The 22952-nt window shown below is 54.4% G+C and overlaps 1 protein-coding gene across 1 annotated transcript; it reads right to left on the reverse strand.

Annotated features, from left to right (window-relative positions):
- Positions 1 to 1946: 1946 nt before the first annotated feature.
- On the reverse strand, positions 1947 to 22871 carry DUOX2 (dual oxidase 2). Its single transcript, XM_025884145.2, has 34 exons — positions 22825 to 22871; positions 22086 to 22169; positions 21722 to 21811; positions 21219 to 21383; positions 20442 to 20629; positions 20090 to 20291; positions 19804 to 19970; positions 19326 to 19386; positions 19100 to 19196; positions 18582 to 18672; positions 18189 to 18291; positions 17150 to 17313; positions 16420 to 16595; positions 16080 to 16198; positions 15575 to 15712; positions 15239 to 15352; positions 14845 to 15047; positions 14342 to 14527; positions 13131 to 13356; positions 12958 to 13051; positions 10723 to 10904; positions 10124 to 10193; positions 9634 to 9717; positions 8926 to 9104; positions 8551 to 8781; positions 8268 to 8367; positions 7538 to 7587; positions 7142 to 7269; positions 6745 to 6898; positions 4840 to 5072; positions 4458 to 4616; positions 3966 to 4121; positions 3729 to 3857; positions 1947 to 3423 (listed from the first exon to the last, which is right to left on the reverse strand). The coding sequence occupies exons 2-34, from the start codon at positions 22153 to 22155 to the stop codon at positions 3301 to 3303; spliced, it is 4632 nt and encodes a 1543-aa protein (XP_025739930.1). The 5' UTR covers positions 22156 to 22169; positions 22825 to 22871; the 3' UTR covers positions 1947 to 3300.
- Between the last annotated feature and the right edge of the window lie 81 nt (positions 22872 to 22952).

The raw sequence follows: 22952 nt of genomic DNA on the forward strand, positions 1-22952 counted from the left end.
AGTTGTGGTATGTCAGTATATATATGGAATATTATTCAGGCATAAAAAATGGGGAAATTCTACCTTTGTGGTAACATGGATGGAGCTTGAAGGCATTATGCCAAGTGAAACAAGTCACACAGAGAAAGATAAATACTGTATCACCTCACCTATATATGGAAAAACAACAACAAAAGCTTCCGAACTCATAGAAAAAGAGATCAGGTTTGTGGTTACCAGAGGTGGGGGCAGGGAGGGGCAAGTGGAAAAAGGGGATCAAAAGGTACAAACGTCCAGGTGTAAGATAAAGAAGTACTAGGGATGTGACGCACAACATTACATTAGCCAACACTGCTGTGTGATATATAGGAAAGATGTTAAGAGAGTAAGTCCCGGGGCACCTGGGTGGCTCAGTCAGTTAAGCGACTGCCTTTGGCTCAGGTCATGATCCTGGAGTCCCGGGATCGAGTCCCACATCGGGCTCCCCACTCAGCAGGGAATCTGCTTCTCCCTCTGCCCCTCCCCCCTCTCACGTGCTCTCTCTCTCTCTCTCAAATAAATAAATAAAATCTTAAAAAAAGAGAGAGAGAGTAAATCCCAAGAGTTCTCATCACAAGGAGAAAAGAAATGATTTTTTCTTTTCTTTTTTTCTTTTTATGGTAGTTGTATGAGATGATGAATGTTAGCTGAAGCTATTGTGGTGATCATTTCACAATATATGTAAATCAAACCATTACGCTGTACTCCTTAAACTTATACAGTAATAGAGTATACGGGTTAATTATTTCTCAATAAATACAGAAAAAAAAGAGGCAGTCATTTAAGAGATGGCTATCTTGAATAAACACATTGCCAGCCACACGACTAGATAAAGAGCCGGGCTGCGATCCCTCCCACCTCACCACTCAAATCTCCATTGTCTTAGAAATCTATGTTGAGTTTATTTGATAACTATTTGAGCTGCTTGTTTTTTCTCCTCCTGTACTTTCAATTCCCACTGTTATGGGGTTTTTTAATTTTTTTTAGAGGTGGTGAGGGGCAGAAAGAGAATCGTAAGCAGGCTCCATGCTGGGGCTCAATCTCACAGCCCTGAGATCATGACCTGAGCCAAAATCAGGAGTTGGATGCTTAACTGACTGAGCCACACAGGCTCCCCTCTTATGGGTTTTTTTAAAAAAGGTTTTATTTTTAAATACTCTCCACCTAACATGGGGCTCAAACTCACAACCCTGAGATCATGCTCCACCTACCAACCCAGCTAGCCAGTGCCCCTCCACTCTTGTTTTAAATTCACCAATAAAGAGTGAGCTTGCAAAACCCTAAGCACCCACCCTCTACCCCAGTAGAAGCAGAATCCCAGGCCCGAGCTATGACTTCACTGTGTGGCCCCAGGTGTGCCATGTAATTTCCAACACTTACAAGTAATAAACCTCATCTCTTTCAAAGTCTCCTGATGGTTATTCCTGAGGGCGTCTTGCAATCATAAGGAGAACCCCAAGGGCTGGTCCAGCTACAATACTGATTATCAGTAGGCTGAGACTGGCACACAACACATACATTTTCTCATCTGAATTATTTTCTGGGCCAGTATTGCTATATGACTTCCTAATACCCACATAGACATTTTAATATATGAGGAAACAGACTCAGAGAAGTTAAGGGTTTTTCCTTTGTAGCTACTTAGGGGTAAAGTTGGCACCAGAATCCTGGTCTCTGATCCAGCGTTCTTTCACTTCTGTCAGAGAGATTCCTTCAATATAGAGGGTTGGGAGCCAAAGGCATTTGGCCTTTAGGAAGAGGTGGGGTGGGACCAATGAGGAGAGGAGCCTGGGGCAGGCTTATGGAGATGGGCAGAAACTCTCCCTGCCACAGGTTGGCTGGCGAACTTTGTGACCCAGCAATTCCACTCCTAGATACATACCCAAGAGGAATGAATGCATTATGTCCACCAAAGACAGGTGCGAGAATGTTCATTGATGTTTTATTGAGAATTATCAAAAACTAGAAACAACCCAAATGTCCATCAATAGAAGAATGGATAAACATTTTGGCACATCTCTATAATGGAATACAACTCAGCAATGAAAATGAATATACTACTGATACATACAACAATATGGATGAATCACAAAGACATTGTGCTGAGTGAAAAAAGCCAGTTTCCAAAGGATGCATTCAGTATGACCAAAACTAATCTGGAGTGACAGAAATCACCTCAGTGGTTGCTTCTACTGATTGAGGGAGACTGACTGGAAGGGGTACAAGGAAGTTTCTGAGGGTGATGGAAATGTTCTATATCTTGACTTGGGTAGTGTTAACACATGTACACGTAACTTTAAGATTTGTACACTTTGCTATATACAAATTATACTTAAATTTATATTTAAAAAACTAAAGTTCAACTTTTTAGGAAAGGGTCAGTTACAGAAGGAAAAGGAAGTATCTCAAAGAGCCGAGTATGGAGGGGACATCCCAGGCTGCCTCCTGTGTGGGGTGACCAACTTTGTCTGAGTTGCCTGGGATTGAGGCATTTCCGAGGACAGGAGACTTTCAGTGGTTGTATGGAGAGAGTCCTGGGCAAACCAGGACAGCTGGTCACCCCACTCCTGTGGGAATAGGGAACTGAGAGGGAGTTTTGGACGTCTGGCAGACAGGCTGGATTCCCTTGGTCTCAGACCCCAGGGGCTGCTCCACAGGCTCAGAAAGGGACCACAAAAAGGGACCAACCAGCAATGCCTACTGTCACAGCAGTAGGCATTGCTGGTTGACCACCGGAACATCAGTACTAGGGAACCATGCTTGTTCTCTGAGCTCCCTTTAGGAGCAAGAAGGGGTCGGGAGCAGAGCTGGAGGGACAAGGCCTCAGAGACTGAATAGGGTGTGACTGTCCAGGTTCGAAGTATCATGGCTTCTGAGGTAGGCTCTGAGGTGAGTCCCACTTAGCTCTCTCTTCACATCAGATATCCCCACCCCATCATCCCTCAAGTGCCTTAGCCAAGAAAATACCAAAGCAACACATTGATTTTGTGCAAGGAAAACAGAGACATGGGGACCTATCAGAGGCAACTGCTGTTGTATCTCTTCACCTCTACGGATGTCACAAGGCAGGGGCTGTCCCCACCCTGCTTTTGTTTGCCATAACCTGCTGTGACTTGAACCAGAGGGGCCTTCTCTACCTTCTCAGAGCATAGGACAGATGGGGCCATGAGGGAGGGGCTCTTCCAGCTTTCTAGCTGAGGCCTGAGGTGGATTCTGACAGAGAAACTGTTGGCAGGGCTGCCCACAGAGGGGAAACAGGAACCAGGAAGTTCTCAGAGGTTCTCAGAAGTTCTCGTAGTGGTGCACGAAGTGGGCCTGGTCCTGCCTATTGATGAGCTGACAAGCCTTCTCTACATTCTTGGTCATTCCTGGAGGGCCACAGCTGAACACCCCAATCTTCGGTACCTGTCAAGTGTGTTGAGGGGAACGGTTGCAGAAAGGAGAGGCCTGAAGGCTTAAGATGCTCACCCCTGGGAGGAAGCTGCTTCTCAAGCCTGCTGGAATGGCCAAGGCATTGACCCTGGCCCTAAGGAGGAGGCTTGAGCTGGGGGCAGCAGGGGGTCGGGCTTGAAGCCTTCCTCCACACTTGACCCTATCCTGGGGCTGGCATGGGGTGTTCCTCCCCTCAGATTACATCTGCAGGGTGCTTGAGGGCAGGATATCCTGGAAGGGGAAAGTCAGGGTCCCAGGACAGGTGGGGTGGGACTGACCTGTGGGTGGACCTCCTGCAGGGACTTGAAGAAGGGCTCGAAGGGGGGGCGGCCAAAGTGGGTGATGGAGCGCAGGCCCGTGAACAGACTCCGGTTCAGCACCTTTTGGAAGTGTCGCTCACAGATGTACTAGGAGAGGAAGTAGAGGAGGAGGGTCACAACCAAGCAGAGTCAGGGTCAGTTCTTGGTCTAGATGGTGACCCACCTAGCCGCCCTGGCTGGCTGGCCCTGACCTACCAGCATGGTGGTCCTGAGGTCAAACTTCTCAGCCAGCTGGGTGATGTAGATGTGCACGGACACCAGGTCCTGGCGGTCATTCTCCTCCACCTCCCGGATGATGTCAGCCAGCCACTCAAACTGCCGCTGGGTGCGCGTCACCCAGATGAAGTAGATCTGGGGACACATGGCGAGAGCTCAGGACCTGGCTTAGCTCAAGGTTCCTCCACTCCAGATGCCTTCACCTGAGAGGCCGGAAAGCCTCTGACCACCCACAGACACCAAACCTCGGCAGCCCCACATCTTTTAACCAACAGACCCCAGCAGAGGCCCTTCTGTCTATACCTCCTACCCTCCCTCCAATGTTGGGCACGTGGACAACTGCGTACGAATGACCCCTAGACTCAGCGTCTAGGAGCTTAGGGCTTTTCCTCATATTACTCTGCTGTGACATGGGGACACAATCAGGCAGTCTGTCCCCATTCCTTCAAAGAATGGGAGAGAGACACTCACCTTTTTACAGAGCATTTGGCTGCCCAAGGATGACTTGAAGACCAGGTCTTTGAGGATGGAGGCAAAGGGGGTGACCCCAATGCCCCCTCCCACCAGCACTGACACCTCAAACTTATGCCACTCCTGGTGGCCCTCTCCAAATGGTCCATCAAGGTACAGCTGCCAACCAAAGGGAGAGAAGAGATGAGCCTGGTCTGGCCTCAGCTCTCAGGTTAGAAATGGGCGTGGGGCAGGGAGAGGAAGGATATGGCAACATCCCAGCCTCTTCTGAGGTACCCCAGCCTGGACTTGCGCTGGCTGGAGCTTCTAGTCTCAGGGTTGGGGAGGGTGGGAACCCTTTGCCAATGCTGGAGCCCCAAAAGTGATTCCCAGTGGTTGACACCTTTGGGTATCTGGCACAGCCGTCACCCGTTGGAGGTGAGTAGATCTCCCTGAGCCGAGTGGTCCAGGGGCCTGCTGCCCGGATGTGCAGGCTGAGAGTGTCCTCATGGGGTGCAGAAGTCAGTGTGAACGGGTGGTACTCGTTGGTTCCCAGAGCCAGGCAGGCGATCCGCACCCACTGCCCTGACTTGTACTCAAAGCCATGGGGCCGCTGGAACTGCAGGTGGGTCACTCCTGGAGGTCATGGGCAGGCAAGGGCAGGGATCAGAAGCCTTGCTCCTAGTACCTGAGGACTGGCAGACACCCTGTCTTCTCCACACACCTGAGGCACCCCCCAACTCCCACCCTGACCGCAGCTGAGCTTCAGGCCTGTTCTCTCTTTGTTAAAAAAGTTGATTAAAAGAAAAAAAAAAAGTTGATTTGTGAGTACCGCAGAGTGCAAAGGGTGTACTAACACCATGCTGAGGCTTTGTCCTTGAGTAATCTTAACTGACATAAAGTTGAAATGAGGTTCATTTTCGTACTTAGTCCTGAAGATTAGATGGTCCCACAACAGCTAAAATACGTGGGAGCTGGGGGACAGGGGCAGGCACAGGGAGTGGGCATATGGTCTGAGCAAGTGGGGTTCCTGGGGGTGGAAGTTGGAGGATCCCCTTCTCTCTTTCCTGGGTAACCCAAGAGCTGGGTTTCTCTGCTCCTGGTTCCAGCTCTCTCTTCCCCTCCACTCCTTATTCCCACGAAAGGCCCAGGCCCTATACCACCGTCCTGAATATCAGCCTACAAGTCAGGGGACCTCAGGTTCCCCGAGGACCATCTCAGTGTTTACCAAACCTCCACCATTTGAGAATTACCTTTGTGATGGGCCACTTCTGGACACCTCTGCATTATTGTTTACCTAATGTTTTTCTTTAAATTGACTTACTTTTCAATTTGATTTACCTTGACAAACTTTAGATCACTAAGATGGGTGGAAAAACAGTATCATGTGTTCTAAATAGAAGGCACCACATTTTATCAGATTTTAACTGGATACTGTTTGGTACCTGACCACAGCTGAGCTTCAGGCCTGTTCTCTCTTTGTTAAAAAAGTTGATTAAAAGGAAAAAAAAAAAGTTGATTTGTGAATACTGCAGAGTGCAAAGGGTGTACTAACACCATGCTGAGGCTTTGTCCTTGAGTAATCTTAACTGACATAAAGTTGAAATGAGGTTCATTTTCTTACTTAGTCCTGAAGATTAAATGGCCCCACAACAGCTAAAATCATCTGTCAGCCTCCACAGTGATGTGAACCCCCACTCTGGTCAACAGGGACTCTCAAAAACAGGCTCTCGAAATGTGGGCCAATTGCCCATCTCTGAAGGGGGGTTATTCTAGGAGAAGGGAGGGGTATATATGGTTCCCCAAGCTGCACCCAGGCCGCACACAAGGGGGCGTCTGTGTTGTCCTTAAACCTCTCTGTATGAGGCCTGGGTGGCTCAGTCGTTGAGCTTTTGCCTTCAGCTCAGGTCATGATCCCAGGGTTCTGGGATCGAGCCCCCCATCCGGCTCCCTGCTCAACAGGAAGCCTGCTTCTCTCTCTCCTGCTCCCCCTGCTTGTGTTCCTGCTCTCGCTGTCTCTCTCTGTCAAGTAAATAAATCACATCTTAAAAAAAAAAAACACAAAACAAAAAACACCTCTCTGTATGCACTTCCAACTGCCTCTTCTCATGGTCACTTCTCATTGTTTGCAAGTCGTCCTGGGGGCAAGCATAGCTGGGGCTCTGTTCGCATCAGGAAAGTTGCATGGGTTCCCCAAGGGGCTATCAGAAACCTCAGTGGTGGTCTGGAGGCCTGGGGAGCTGTCTCCACACATCCCATGAGTTGGCTTCCAAGGCTCCTCTCCCTGGGGTCAGGCTGGGCCTGGTACCTGAAGGCAGCAGCTCCGCCTTCACCACGCTGATCTCCACCTTCTTCCGGCTCAGGCTCACCAGCTTGTCCCCCACATAGATTAGTGCCGGGACCAGGAAGAAGATGTGGAAACGGGGCAGCTGGATCAGGCCGAAGCTGCCGTGGATGATGAGCTGGAGACACGGCCAGTTAGTACAGCTCAGGCCCAGCCAGGCCCCCTTCGTGCACTCCCCTTGTCCAGACACTTCCTGCCTGGGCCCTCAGCCTGGGCTGGGTAGATGAAGCTGGTATAGACTTCAGAGACTGGGGTCTCCCACCTCAGGGTCTCACTCTGAGATCTTAGGTCCAATTCAGCCTGCTCCCTACCCTGCTCATCCCTGCCCCATGGCTTGGCCCTGCCCAGAGGAAGCCCTCACCAGCACGTAGAGCAGGATGTAGAGGTGGTGGGTCAGCCAGAAGCCCCGGAAGCTGCGGCGCCGGAAGTGGTGGGAGGCGAAGACATACATGATGGCCAGGACCAGGAGCAGGAGCACCCCTGTCATACCTGGGCGCAGGGGGACAAGGTGGGAGAATACTCTCGGGACCTCCGCGTGGGCTGACAATACAACAGAGCCTTCCCCCACTCTGCCCTCCTTCTCCGACCTCCCTGGCCCCCAGAACAGCTTGCCTGCAGGGGCTGCAGCTGGGGCTTGTCCTGGAGACTAGAAAGAAACCATGACCACGACAAACAAGGATGTACTTATGGGAAGATGAGGACAAGCAGAGATTCTCAGATAGAACCCCCAGACCCCACACACAGCCCCACTCCCTACCTGGGACCGTCTGGAAGAACCACCAGTAGAACTTTTGCGGAAGCTGGGACCTGTAGGGCAAAGGTGTATGGAGCTTCTGGCTGGGGCAGGTTTGGCTCCCCCATTGTCACAATGTGACGCTGCTCCCGCCGGCCCTGACTGCTGAGCTTACTGGGCCTCCACTTAGAAGGCCAGGGGTCCGTTCCAGGAACAGGGCACCTAGCCTCCCACAGATCTACCCTCGGCTCTCTCGGTCGTTCTTCCTCCTGTGTTATCTTGAACTCTCCTACTGCAGCTGACATTTGCTTCGTAAGCTCCGTGGGGGCAAGGGTGTGGCTCTGCTCTGCTCATTGCTCTAATCCCTATGCTCAAACAATGCCAGGCACGCAGTAGATACTCAGTATTTGCTAAATGGTTGTGTGAATTTGGCCTGCCTGTTCTCTGGCACCTGGATGGGCACATAAGATGTGCTCCATAGATGTTTGCCCAGTGAACGGACGATAGGCTAAGATGCCATGCCCTTTGCTGGGTACATGTGGGAAAGGGTCTCCAATTCATCTCCAGAACATCTTTCCTGGCTAATCGTGGCCAGCTTCCTTCCAGGGCAAGGAAGTCACCTTTCAGCTTCCCGAGCAGGCTTCTCACTCTCATTCAAAGAGAGAGTAGGGTGTCTAGGGCCATCTATTTCTTTTCCATTATGCCCTTCGGCCTGCCCCAAGTGTCCCAACGGGGAGCCCTCCCCAGAACTGACCCATCATTCACAAAGACGTTGGGGAAGATGCAGGCCAGCAGGCTGAGGGGACTGACTGAGAAGATGAAGACATTGACAGCGTGGCCAGCACTGTGCAAAACTGAGAGAGACCCCGTTAGAGATGCCATCCAGGGCCGATGGTACCTCCCACCCTGAGGGACAGAGGAGGCCCAGGGAGGAGAGAGAGGGGAGTATAAGTAGCTCCTGTCTCCTCACTGTTTCCCCCACAGCTAGACCCAGGGGGGTGCAACAGTGCGGAGGAGGGTGCCCAGGAGCCACGCACTGGCCAGGACAACAGCAGCCATGGCGATCCAGCGATGGAAGTCCACGGCGGCGTCGAAGGGCACGTAGCGGTTGAGGAAGGTCTCTCGCAGGAAGGTGATGAGGTTGCGGCACATGGTGAGCAGGATGTAGGAGAACATGAAAGAGATGCTGGCGGCCGTGCCCCGGGACAGGATGATGCCCACAAAGGTGGTCTCTGCGATGCCCGAGGGTGGCGAGGCAAAGGCATAATCTGGGGAGGAGGCGAGGGGTGGATCAGCATGGCACAGAGGCTGGGGGCCTGGGCCTGAGTCGACACACCTGGGCTCCAGTGGGAAGAGCCACCAGAAGGCTCTCCATGTCTCCCTTCCCACTGCCCGCAACCTGGAGCTCTTACAGTAGGCCCGCTCTGCAAACAGGCCCGCACAGATGGCCGAGAAGATGGCAACGCACACGATGTGCCGCCGGTAGTTCTCCACGAAGCGCTTGTACTGCCGAAGCTTTTGGGCCAGGAGGCCCCGTTGCATCTTCTCCTTCAGCGCCTCTGTGTACAGCTGGGGAGCGGGTCCCACCGCCCTGCAGCCATGGGAGGCAGGTGGCTGTTAGATCAGGGCGCCCCAGTCTCCCCCGCATGCCACCCCATGAAGGAGACCTGGTGACCTGGCAGGGTCAGGAGGGGCCAGAACAGATGAAGGAAACAGCATCCGGGGAGTAGACTCCTCTCCCCACCCCAACTTTTACCTCTCATCTTTATTTGCTCCATCTACCCCCACTCTTCTGTCTCCCCACTACTCCACTTCATCTTCCTCTGTCCGTCTGTCCTTCCCTCTTGCTGCTCCCTACACAGGCCTTGCTGCTGTGCCCAAAGAAGGCAGGAGCCAGGAGACCCCTTACTGCCATCTCAGTATTGCCTCTGAGTGCCAAGCCCCTGCCTGATGATGAGGGTGCAGAGGTTGGAAGATGTTGAAGAATCCTTTGACTCTGTGGCCCACCGGTCAAGGAATGAGACACATGACCTTGTGTGTCCAGGAGGGGTGGGCAGGGCCAGAGACTCTGAGACTTCTCCCCATGTTTCCTTGGGCCCGAGGTTCTGGAAAATACTCACTTTTTGCCAAACCTCTTCTTCAGCCCAGGGCCTCCCAGCTCTGGGGCTTCTGAGGCAGGGAGCTCCAGTTTCTGGGAGCAGGAGCTGAGAAATGGAAAAGGGGGCTTGTTCTCCCCATGTCTTTGCAGCCAGGAGAAGAACCCCCAGATCAGAACTTCAGGAGATGGGGATGGATCCTGGGACCCATCCCTGCCCAGAGAACCTGCCCATAAAATGGGTCAGAGAGAAGCCAGGCAGGAGAGGCAGGGCAGAAGGAATGAATATGATCCGGTCATCTGTTTTAGTGAAGGATTCTGTCCTGGAGCGGCAGGGAGAGAGCCAGCCTCCTGAGCCGCATGGGGTGTGGGAAGCACTGGAATTTGGGCCAGGATCAATCATGGACTAAGAGCTACTTTCAGAGGGCAAATATCTGGTCCCAGGCACTGACTCAGCCAGCCCTACTTCCTTCATTTCTCTTCAGGGGGCCTGCCGATACCCCATTCTTGCTCACCGTTCCCCCCGAGTCCGAGCGATGAATGAGACTCGACAGCTGATGTTTGGTTTAAAGATGTCTCCAACACCTGAAGTGAAGAATGAGCGTCTGGAAGTGTGAGAGACTGCTCCCACCCACTTCTCTAGGAAGGCTGCCACCGCACTTGCTAGTGACTTTGTCACGTTCTCATCTCTTGTTGCTGCCCTGTTCCCCTCACTGCCCACACTGAGTACCCATTGTACACAGGGCAGCCACTGCTAGACGAGGTGGTGACTTGGCACAATTAGGAAAGGGAACTGCTACAGGCAGATGCAACCCTGCATCCTTTGTATAAACAAAATAATGCCTCTTCCTCTGACTAGATATGCCCCAGGCCAGTGTGCACTAGCTTAGTGAGTGGCATGTAGGCTGGATTTCAGCCCACCCCCCGACCGCTCAGGAGGCATCTTTGTGCAGTGCACAAATTGCACAGCTGTATGTGACACGCTAAGTGCCTGGCTCTATACTAGGCACAGAAGACTTGGGGAGAAATAAAACCTGGGTCCTATCCACCAGTAACTCTCATTTTGAAGGAACACCCCTCCCTGATTCCTACCACTTCTAACATACTCACACACCTCCACCTTTGACGCAGAGCTGCGTGAATCGGAGCTCGCTGTCATGGTCCCGCAGCATGAAGTGGAAGTCCTCCCACGTCAGCTCCTCCTTATCCTGGAAGCCAGACTCCCGGAACATGGACTCCACCACCTCTGTTAGCTGGGCCTTGGACAGGCAGTTGTTGGAGATCTCGATGAAGGACCTGGGGGAGGAGGAGAGACAGAGCCGCCTGTCATCCGGCAAGGTCAGGTTCAGGCAGGCGGAGGGTGGGGCGGGCCCCAGATTATCTAATGTGGTTACCAGTGACCCGGGAAATATCACTGAGAAGGTGTTCATCGAGAATGCAGCTGACGTGAGGCTGGGTGGGGTGGCCAAGGGTTTGAAATTGAAAGTGACCTTGACCAATTAGAGAAAGCAGCCCTCAAACAAGGGGCCATTGAGAGGTGGGATGAATGTCCATTTAGTGTAGGGACACGTCCATATGGGCCATGGGCTTCTCGCGTGGCAGGCTCTCTGCCCACTCTCTCGTGTTGACACATCCCACGCCACCGCTGGCCTCCCCCTTTCACAGTCCAGTAGGGTCACAGATAGCCCGGGTGTAGGGGGAGGAGATGTAGCTACAAGGCTGCTGCTTCCTTGTGTCAACACCCCAGGGTACATGCAAGAGTGTCTCCACACCCCATCTGATAGCACCCAGACTGGCAGATGAAGTGGCCATACTTTTTTCTTAGGCTGTGCTTTGGGACACAAACCAACCAACCATGCACGTTTGTGTGAGTCCAACAGAAAAAGACCTTTGTGTGCATGGCACAGCAAACACATTTAAAAAAGGCATCATCCAAGTGAGACTAAGCAAGAGTCACAACTGGGTAAAGGAGGAGACGGTGGTTGCTCAGCCCTGGGGGACAAGGACCCTCTCCTGGATTCCCTAGAGCCTCACCCAGGCCTGGGCCTGCAATGGCACACCCAGTGAGGGATGGACAGCAATCGGCTTCACCCTCGCCTTTTAAAGATTGATTGATTGATTGGATTGATTTGAGAGAGAGATTAGGGGGAAGAATGGAGGGAGAGAATCTCAAGCAGGCTCCACGCTGAGCATGGACCCAATGCAGGGTTTGATCCCCCAACCCTGAGATCATGACCTGAGCTGAAATCAAGAGTCAGACACTTAACCGACTGAGCCACTCAGGCAGCTCCACCCCAGGCTTTCAGATGCCCATGCCCAGCTGTGGGATCTGGGCTGCAAGAGGGATGCGGCAGTTAGGGGGAATGCTGAAAGCAATGGAAAGGCTTGAGGTAGGAAAGGTAAAAGACTTCGCACCATTTTATGCGTTCTATTTATTCATTTGCTCATTTATTCCATCTGATTCAGGTAAGTTTGTATTGAATACCTGCTGTGTGCCAATCACAGCACAGAAGAGGTGGATCCGGTGGGAAACAAAAGAGAAATAAGACCCCTGGCGTTATGGAGCTGAAGAGGACTGTGTTACCGGAACAGTGTCTTCAGGAATAAGAAGTCTATGCACTAAAAACTGGTCTTTTTTTTTTTTAGGATTTTATTTATTTATTTATTTGAGAGAGAGAGAGAGAGAAACAGCATGAGAGGGGAGAGGGTCAGAGGGAGAAGCAGGCTCCCCGCTGAGCCGGGAGCCCAATGTGGGGCTCGATCCCAGAACCCTGGGACCACGACCTGAGCTGAAGGCAGATGCTTAACCAACTGAGCCACCCAGGTGCCCTCAAAACTAGTCTTTATCAGCACACCATAACCAGAAATAGCTTACACAGCAGGAAAAAAGGAAGGGTTGGAGTATAGAGGAACTTCCCATGTTTCTCCTCCCACATGTCATGGTGATTAATACAGGAAGAGTGACCAAGGTCATCTGTCCTCCATCCATTATTTCACAGTGCAAAGCACAGTGTTATGTATGGTAACAAGAGTTTACAAAGGTCCAAAGCATCCAAAACGGGCTAGTAGACTTTTCTGTTATTAGTTATATTGGTTTGTTATTTGTTTGTCTTTAACTAGGGAAGGAGAATTTTCTGTCTGGTATAGACAGTGCAGATAATAGACCCTCCTGGAGGCAGGGGCCTGGCCAGATAAACTTAAGAAGCTGGAGCCTCTGAGAGTCTAGGAAGCAGTAGCTAAGCCACCTTTCAATACAGATGGTCACACAGCCTCCTTGCCCACCCTCTGATTTGACTTTCCCTGTTTCAAACAACAGGGAGTCTCAGAACTAGAAGGGCCCATACCATACCGCATCATGGTGAAGAACTCATCCTTGGAGAGGAAGCCATTTGCATCAAGGTCATACATGGTGAACATCAGGCGGGACTTGTCCTCTGGGGAGCCTGGGAAGAGAAAGAAGGATGCAGGTCACCTCTGTGCTGAAAGATTGCTGGTTCCTGGAATGGCCCACCCTCCCCCTACCTTTCATGAAGACCACCAGGATGTCCAGAAACTCCCGGAAGGACAGGTAGCCATTGCCATCTTTGTCAGCCAGGGAGAACATGGACTCCACAAACATGTCCTGGGGCTTGAGGCCCAGGGACTCGGCAAACTCAGCTCTGCTCAGCTCACAAGTCAGGGCCTCCCGTACCTTCTGTGATGAGTCCAGGGGCAGGGTCCCTGCGTCCGCCTGGTCGATGTTCAGCACCTGCACCCGGGCAGCAGCAGAGGGAGAGAGAGAGAAGGAGGTGAGGCCTGGGCTGGATACAGTTCAGTGACCCTTCCCATCTCCCCAAAGTCCAGTTCAGAAAGGGTGAGCCCCAGTGGCCACTCCCGGTCCTTATATATACTGCTGACTTGGGCTTCTGCTCTCCTGTTGAGGCAGTGACTCAAATCTCTAGCAGCCAGTCCATTTTCTCCCCAGACCCAAGATCCAGGAGCTTTATAGAGTAGGAATGGTGCTAGGTCTCAAGGGGAGCGGGTGGGAATGAGAAAGGGCAAAGATGGGGATGCAAAATGAAAGAGCCTATCCTGGGGACAGAAGATGAAGTAGACAGGGGTGGAAAGGCAGAAAGAGGCTAGGGATATGTTCTTTCGTCAATTTAGACGGGGCTACCACATGACTGATTTGGTCTCTGCCCATTGTGCAAAGATTTTAAAAGTCCTATACATGTAACTACCATTTGTTAAATGCCTACAATGTACCAAGCACCTGGTCTAAACACTATACATAGAACAGTGTTTTTCAAACTTGAAAGCGTATCAGAATCCCCTGGAGGGCTTGTGGGCCCCAACAGCAGAGTTTCGGATTTACTAAGTTCGGTGGGGAGTGCTGAGGCTTTATATTTCTAACAAATCCCCAGGTGAGGTGAGGTGAGGTGGCTACTGCTGGTCCAGGGGCCACGCTTTGAGAACCACTGATATGGACTATCTCACTGAATCGTCGCAGCAACTCAAGGTGGTGGATCCTATTTTAATCATTGTTGAATAGATGAGGAAATGGAGATACAGAGCAGAGATGTGACTTGCCCAAGGTCAGGCAAGGAGGGAGTGGCAAAGCTATGATTCATTCAAGGCTGTCTGTCTCCAGCCCACAGACCAGAAGCTTAGTTCACCCCGTGTAGGATCCTGTCCAGCCCAGGTTCTCTCCAGCCCCTGGGCCAGGTCCTGTCTCCAAGACACAGCCATGGCACCTGGGCAAACAGGTGTCTGAAGAAGATCTCCAGGATGCGGCCCCGCTGCTGCTTGGTCACAGCCCTCCTGAACAGCTCGTTCTCTCTCATCTCAGCCACATTAAGGCCCAGAGCCCACTGCACACAGAAGTCCTGCAGATGCTGCACGAAGGTGCCCCGCTCCTCCTCAGAGTTAAACAGTAGTACCTGGGTGGAAGGAAGCCTGTGCCGGTGCTCGGAGCTTCAGCTCTGGCGCAGCCTCCCCTCAAAAAGACCTTGAGTTTAGGGAAGGGGAGAAAAGTTGTCCCCCCTCCAAACCATCCAGGCTGGAACCAGATGAGTGGCCCAAAGGGGGGGGTCAGAGGGAGGGTCACGTGGAATGTAAGGTCTGCTGAAAGGGTGCCTCTGCCCAGCATTGCCTTCACAGGGGAGCTCTGCAGCTGAGGAGAGGGTGAGCTGACAGGACTTGCTCAGAGAAGGGAGACAGAGGAGCCTTCCAGGTAGGGCAGGCAGGACGGCCATACCAGGTCATACTCCTTGGGGATCTTGAGCAGCAGGGTCCAGCGTCTGCGGTTGCTGGACAGGATGAGGTTGACCTGCTGCGGGGGCTGCAGCTGGATGGTGCGGAGCACAGAGAGCCGCCTGTCCAGGACCTGCAGACGCCTGTCTGGGAGCAGCTGGATGGTGATGGGGTAGCTCTTCTCCCTGGGGCCCGGCCACTCCATCGCTGGGCAAGGGACGATTGGGCAGAGCAGTTCAGCAGAGGTACCCAGGCCCCTGACCTCAAGCCAATTCCACTCTACCAGTCTGAGCAGGCCACCCCAAAGCCTGGCTTTCTCCCCATATCTGTACTCTGGTTTTTCTCCCAGGGCTTCCTATCCGGCCCCCAGCTCCCTCCCCCCGCCCCACCCCTCTCACCTGGCACACCATCTTTGACTGCTTCTTTCTTCACACTCTCTTTGCCTTTCTTCTGTAGCCTCTTGCACTCTCGGCTCCGGAAATGGGCCACCACCCCAGAGATAAGCAGACTCACTGAAAGGGATCAGAAGGAGCCAGTGGAGAGGGGAGCCCCTCACCTGCAGCTTCACTGAGGGCTCTGCTATTGCCCCTCTCTTCACAAGGGTCCCCTGAGCCGGGCTTTGATGGTAGCAAGGAGCTCGTCCCACTGACCAGCAGGTTACGAGGAGCAGGGACAGTTGGCGGGCAGGGGAACGGCCAGGGAAAAAGGGGTGGGTGTGGGTGTGAAGAGCTCACCGAGCGGAAGACAGCAGAGAGCCACAATGGTAATGCCAAACCCAGGACCGCTGCCCTCAAAGTAGTCCAACATGGTCAGGGGCACACAGTGCGGCAAGCCTTGGGTTGTGAGCTGCCGAGGCTGAGGGCACGGGGCATCTGAGGGAAAGGACACAGAAGGCCTCAAAGTCTGAGCACCTCACTCATGGCCAGGCACTCCTCCTCTCTCTCCGGTAAAGGAGTAGGTACCATTCTCCTTCCAGGCCCACCTCTCTGGAGCTTGTTCCCCTCAGTAAGTTCCCTTCCATATCCTGTTCTCATCACCCACCCCAGCTTGAGCACAGAGTGCAGCCTGCGAACTAGTCCAGTCCCTGCTAGGAGAGGCAGCCTATTGCAGGCTTCCCAGCACCACAGCGAAGGGGCTGCCTGGCATCTGCTTCCCTGGATAGGACCAAGTGATTTGCTGCTCCCCCATCCTTGGTCCTTTCTCTGGTTGCCATTCACTATGTTCTCCCAGGCCACCCACCTGCATGCCAGATAAAGACATTGGGCTGCAGGGCACTGGGATCCACGTTGATAACAGCCAGCAGCACATCCCAAAGAGTAGTGTTTCTGATTTCTGCGATTTCCTTTTTGGAGAACAGCCTAAGTTGGAGAAAGCCAGGAAATTTTGGGATGGGAAGGGGCTGCCAGCCTCCAGCATTCTCGGACCCAGGGACCCAGATGAGGGAAGAGACCCAGAGGGGCTGAGGAGCACGGGAGGCCAGCTGGGAATCAAGGGCCCATGGGGCTGTTGACAGCACCTGCAGAGGACCTGGGGCCCAGGCCAAGGTGAAGTCTGAGGAAGGGACTCAGGCAGGCCTTACCCATTCCTGGTGTTCTCAAACCAGTAGCGGTCGCCATCCCGCAGCCTCACAAACTGGTTAAGGACGATGGTGCTGAAGAGGGGCCCGGGGTCCCCATGGCTCTCCAGGAGCCCCCCGGGGAGCAGCTCCAGCCGGGACAGGTCCTGGTTGTATAGGGCAGCTGTGGCCTCCAGCACCTGTGGCACCACGGGAGGTGAGGAGTTTGTGTGTGCCCGTGTGTGTGCACACGCACATGTGCGTGTGAGGGAGGGCAGCCACTGTGGCTCTATCCTTCAAACACAGGACTCCGTCAGCTGCCTGGCTTGCTCCTCAGGCCTGAGGGAGTCTCCTCTTCCTAGGCAGTCCCCCTCAGGAGTGGCAAGTCTGATGGGAGGACCAATGTGTCCCTCCCATGCTGAGGTCACTGTGAGGTGCCTGAGGACCATATCCTGTAACCACCACTACCCAGACTATCTGGCCCCAATGATTAGCAGCTTCAGGGTCACCCAATTCATGAGGAGGGAGCCTGTAGGAATGGTACAATGTAGTGGTGAGGAACATACTCTGGAGTCGGCTGGCTGAATTTAAATCCTGTCTCTAGGACTGACTTACCAACTGTGTCATTGGTAAGATAAGGATGATGAGAGTATCTACCCTATAACATTCTTGATGTAGATTAAATGAGTTACATGTGTACCGGGCTTAAAACAAGAAAGTTTTAGCCCCTATTGCCATCATTACTATTTCTCACCTGGGGCTCCACATGGGGGTTGATGTGACTCCAGTTCCGTGGGGTGTCCAACCCCAAAGCCATCAGGGCTTGGGTATAGCTGGGCAGCCCCATATCTCGGCCACGTTGGATACTGCTGGCCACGTAGTCTGTGCGGGAGAACTTGCCAGGGCCGGGCCAGTAGTCTGAGAAGGAGAGAGGACCAGGCTATAAGCCGAATCCTTCCGACCCTGCTTTGCCCAGCAGCCTTACATTAGGCTATTGGCACTACCCGTCCCCAGCACTCCCAACATGTGACCTGTGCCCATATCAACCTTGCCTCCACAGGGGGGCAATGTTACCATGTGTGATTGGGGGCAACTTTTCTGGCAAGAATCTTCCCCTGGGACTCAAGACTATTCTAGTCACCAAGTACTGTATTCCCCGTTCTTTACCTCCTTAACCTCAAGACAGGACTGGATAAAAATCTTTAGAGACCTAAGCACCAAGGAGATCATGCTGTCACCCCCCGCCCACATATTCAGACACAGGTAATTTAGAATAAAAACTACACTAAACCCGAATTAAGCAAAAAAAAAAAAAAAAAAAAGTTTTAATTTTTTTTTTTTTTTTTTTTTGAGTTATCTCTTTAAAAATCTTTATTATGGTTTTTTCCTTTTTTTAATTTTTTATTGTTATGTTAATCACCATATATTACATCATTTGTTTTGGTGTAGTGTTCCATGATTCGTTGTTTGTTCATAACACCCAGTGCTCCATGCAGAATGTGCCCTCTTTAATACCCATCACCAGGCTAACCCATCCCCCTACCCCCCTCCCCTCTAGAACCCTCAGTTTGTTTTTCAGAGTCCATCGTCTCTCCTGGTTCGTCTCCCCCTCTGACTTACTCCCCTTCATTCTTCCTCTCCTGCAAAAGCTTTTTTCTTCTAATGGCTATTTGCAGTGGTGTGTGTCTGTGCTTCTGCATTGCAGGTACCTAGGGTCTGCCTGTTGATTCACCCAGGAGGGTCCCCAGGCTCCCTGGCCCCTGGGCCTTCACCCCTCTGGCTCCCGAGCTCACCTCTCAGATCTTCCACCACTGTCCTGTCCTCCAGCTCTGCGATCTGGGAGGCCATTCCCAGCAGCAGCTGGTCCACTGCCTGGGCACTGTTCACGGTGGCGTTCTGGAAAAAAAAACAATGCATTCAGGGTAGGCTCTTGGGCCTCTTCTCAAAGCCTGGTCCCTGTCACCCTAAAGCAATGCAGTACCTCAGGACAATGGGCCCTTGGCCCGTCCTAGACTCTTTTGAGCCGTTGTCTCCACCTAATTTTCTGATCATTCTACCCTTCATCTCCTATTAGCTGGAGCAGTAACACACAAGAACTAGAATGGTTGCTTTTCCCAGCCTGTGTGTCAAGTCTGACATTGACCCACCTTCCCCTGACCCGGACCCCAGGCTGACCCCAGGCTGACCTCCCGACGCCAGTAGCTGTTGCAGACCCTGAGAGCTGGGGAGCTGCCAAAACCCTCGTTCAGGACCATCTGGAAATGACAGCTGGCATTCCTGAAATGGGGAATCAACGACGGGATGAGAACTCAGGGAAAAAGTTGAGATGAGGTTGAGTGGGGTGAGGGACTCAGAGGAGTTTGGCCAAGACCGAGAACTGAGCTTCTTTGAACACAGCAGGGATGTGGCAACATGCGTGGACTGAAGGTATGGGTTGCTCTTTGTCCACCTAGAGTGGGAAGGGAAGGAGGGACGAGAGTACCCAGCTGCTGGACAAATCCTGCTCTCAGCAACTAAAGTTCAGCCATTAGGAGGGGTTGTTAAGGTTCAAACTCCTACCGCAGGGTCCTATTTAGTGCTCCAAATCTGCTTCTCTTCCCCATTAAACCGTGGAGGTGTATAAGAGGCTCCAGGCCCCCAAGGTCCTTGACCCTTCACCTCTGTCAGTGTGCTAAGCCTCTCCCACTGCCAGCCCGTCCCTCACCTCATGTAGACCCCAGGAGGCACCATGGTGGAGAAGAACTGCTCAGAGGCCACCAGGAACTCTGGGGAGATGCTGGGGTCCAGGAAAGGGTTGTATCCTGGGGGAAGGGGAGAAGAGAGGATAGTAACATTTAGCCCTTAAACCACCCACCCTCCCTCCCCACCCTCCCCCCCCACCTCCAAAAAACTCCTGCTAGCTCTCCCATTCTCCCTCCCCATCCCCTTACCTGCATACTTCGGGGGTGTTTTCTGCAGGAAGCTGGGCAGCCACTCATACAAAACGATGTTCTGAGGGTCAACAGAGGGCAAAAGGGAGGCAAGCGCTGGAGCAGCCATGCTGGGAGGGTCTGAGCCCCAGGAAGGCTTAGGTGGGAGGTGAGGGCCAGGCAGGGGCAGTCAGCAGGGAGGCAACTCCAACAGGACAGGTGCGGACGCCTGTCCCCCACTAGGAACACGGGATGGGCGTGGGCTAATGACTAATAACCACGGCCAAGTCTCGTGTGTGAGGGTCCTTTTCCTGCTCCTCATCTTCGGGGTCCATTCCTAGACGCTAGCTCCAGTTCTGGGGAGCAGTGTCCTCCCGGAAAAGGGCGTTTCTGGGGGCTGCTTGCGCGAGGACGGAGGGCTCTGCGGGGCAGCGGAGTCTCCCGCGCAGCAGTCGGGGTGGGGACGGGGGGGGGGGCGGGGAGAGGGCGCGTCACTGACCTGGTAGGTGGCGATGACCCTCTTGCGCGCGTGCTGGAACAGCTCCTCGTCCCCCCATTGCGGGTGCTCGCGGGCCAGCCGCTGCGCGCACAGGTTGTGGTAGCGGAACCACAGCAGGCCCAGCGCCTGCAGGAACGGGTCGCGGTTCCCTCGCTCCGCCCCGAAGGCTGCAGGCGACGCGGGGCCGCAGGGCAGGAGAGGAGCGGCGGTGTGATCATCAACTTTGCCGTCCGCAGCCCGCACCCCGCCCCGCGCCCGGCCGCCGCAGCCCGCCCCGCGGCCTCACCGTACAGCCCCCGGGGCCCTCGCTGTCCGGTGGCGGGGTCGGGCGCCGTCCACATGAGCAGGGGGCTTTGCGCGTTCCGGGGGAAGGCGGGGTCGGGCCCCGACGCCAGCTCTCCCCCGGAGAAGCTCCTCAGCGCGTCGCTCCACGAGTGCGAGGAGCCATAGATGGCGCTGCCGTCCAGCCAGCCCGTCACCTCGTTGGTCTGCAGGGGGCACCGCGAGGGTGAGCCGGGGGTGGGCCGGGGGTCGGGTAGCGGAGGCGGGTGTCAGTGCGCGAGGGGGTGGGAGCCTCTCCCCGCCCCGCCCTGCGCTGGCCTGGCCGCGAACCCGGGACCCCGCCCGCCTCGTCTCACCAGGTCCCGGGGATTACTGGGGCTCTGTCCGGTCTCGGGGTCCCAGCGGCTCCTCTGGAAGGGGAGGACCACGTCCCCGCGCCGGTCGGGATCGAACACCGGGTCCCCGGGCGGGATGTGGATGTTGAGGAACTCGGCTGGGCAGCCGGGGGTCTCCACGCTCACCAGGTCCGAGAGCACGTGGTAGCCTGCGGCCATGGAGGCCAAACTGATGAGAATCGCCACTCCCCGTGGGCAGCGAGTTTCTCTAGGTTTCTCAAGAGTCAAAAGGCGTGTTGGAGTGCAAGCTCTGCCACCGGCTCCGGGTCTTTTTTCTAATTTTCAAAGTGGGGATATAGTACCCTCTCCACCCACCTCATAACATTGTTGTAAGAATCAAAATAATATAATTAACGTAAGGGCTCCCCACCCCAATTCCCATCTCCCAGCAGATCTTGCCCCCCCCCCCTTCCTCTTCGGAGGAAAGAGGATATAATCATTCGGTAGGAGAGCGGTGGCAAGGGACTCAGCTCCTAGAGCTATAATGGAGGTACAATGACACTCCTAGGTTTGGCCTACAGGGTAAGAGAAAGATTAGAGGAGCGAATATCCCTGACTCGACACTCCCAAATCCCTCGAGATAAAGAAGGGTTGGAAGTGTTGCTTAGTGCGGAGGAGGAGGTGTCTGGGAGTCTTGGGTCCGCCTCCCGTGCTCTTGAAGACGGCCTCAGGGCCCCTCTCCCCAGGCGCTGAGCTAAGTGACTGCTCACCCCCGGCGTCCTCCCACTTTGCTCTCACCAAAGAAGACCCCCAGCACGGTGCGGTTGCGGCGGGATGGCTGCCCGGCTGTGCCCCGCATGGCGGCGTCGCTGAGTAGGCGCGGGTTGGGCAGCAGCGGCTCCCCCAGAGCCTGGTAAACGCCATCCGCGTAACTGGCTGGCACGAGGCGCTGCAGTCGGAAGCCTGCGGGAAGCAGGGAGCTGGGGTGTCAGAGAACCCCGTCCCCAATAAGCCCACAAGCTTCTCCCTACGCCTACCTCAAATCCCCATCCTCACTGGCGAGACCCCTCTTCGCCAGGGTCTCCCGGCCCCAGGAGTGCGTAGGAGTTCGCTGTGGAGACAGCCCGGCTTCTGCGCGCCGGGTCTCCCGCGGCCCGGCCCCCTAATCCATCTCCCTAAACCCTCCCGCGGGAGGGCCACCCAGGACTTGGGGATGGAGATTGGAGGTTGGGAGTTGGGGGGGGGGGGGGGGGGGGAGGGGCTGCCTTGGACTGGTAAACCCCAGGGACCACAGGACGCACCCGCTGCGCCACGCTCGTGATGCCTCAGGTTGTTGAACCAGCCGTCATAGCGCTGCACTTCCCAGGACAGTGGGAGTGAGTCCTGGCCGCCTGCCGATCAGAGAACGGTCCCCTCAGCGCTAGCCTCCCTGCGACCGCTCCGGGACGCGACGGCTTCCGCCCGCGCTTCTCCCGCTCACTGAGCGCCCCCAACCCTACCCAAGAGGCAACCCCTGAGCGGCGTTGCGGCTGCCCTGGGAAGTTTCCCATCCCACTGAGCGGCGCTGCGATTTGACCGATCTTGTAGGGGGGCTGCATCTGTTTCTTTCCCCAGCCTCAGGAGGTACAGGGTGACATCCCGAAGCTAGGGGCACCGGATACTTACCCGCTGGATCCAGGGATGCAGTCAGCAGAGCTCCCAGGAGCACCACTGCCTCTGGCCTTGTGCAGAGCATGTTGACCCTGCCGCCTGGGAGGTGGGAGGTGAAAAGTGAGTGACAAGGAGCTGGTGTCCCCCATGCCTACAGCAAGCATGGGGAGGAGGTGTCTGCTGTTTTCACTTCTGGAGCAAAGCTTTTAGAAGCATCACTGAGGACCCAGGGCTTGCTGTAGGCATGGGGGACACCAGCTGCATGCCACTCTTTTCAGGACACCTGGTAGGTACTGACATTGGTCCCCACTGTCCACCTGGTGGAAGAACTAACACTGGCCAAAGAACCCCTCCACCTGCCGCAGCACTAATCTTCTGGGGTTTACCAGTCCAAGGCAGCACCTCCCCTCCCCCCCCCCCCCAACTCCCAACCTCCAATCTCCATCCCCAAGCCCTCAGTAACTGCTTCTCCTAGAGGAGGCAGGGAAGGGAAAGCAGTTAGTGAGCTGGCAACCGGGACCTGCAGCCCCTCCTACTCTACTGTGAATGCCTGTGCATGGACAGGAGGGATGGAACGATCAGGCCCCAAACTCCCTCCAACCTCTGGTTTTGGGCCCCTGTCTGGGGTCAGAAGTCTTTCCTCTTGGAATCTTTGCTTTTCTGCCCTCCTCCCAGCCTCCATCTTCCCAAACAGCACCACTCCCACCCCCCAACCCCTCCGAGCTCTGAAGATCCTCCCCAGCAGCACTCTCACCCTCTTCTCTGGATCCTCTAAGGCCAGCTGCCCTGGTGTCTGCTGAGGTCAGAGCGGTGCCAAGTGTCCACCTCCTGACGGGAGGCTAGCCCTCTTACTGTGGAGGCTGGGCTTTCCTCATTTGCATA

The sequence above is a fragment of the Callorhinus ursinus genome, unplaced genomic scaffold, assembly GCF_003265705.2.
Source record: "Callorhinus ursinus isolate GAN/ISIS: 27379988/994484 unplaced genomic scaffold, GSC_fseal_2.0 scaffold25, whole genome shotgun sequence".
NCBI lineage: Eukaryota > Metazoa > Chordata > Mammalia > Carnivora > Otariidae > Callorhinus > Callorhinus ursinus.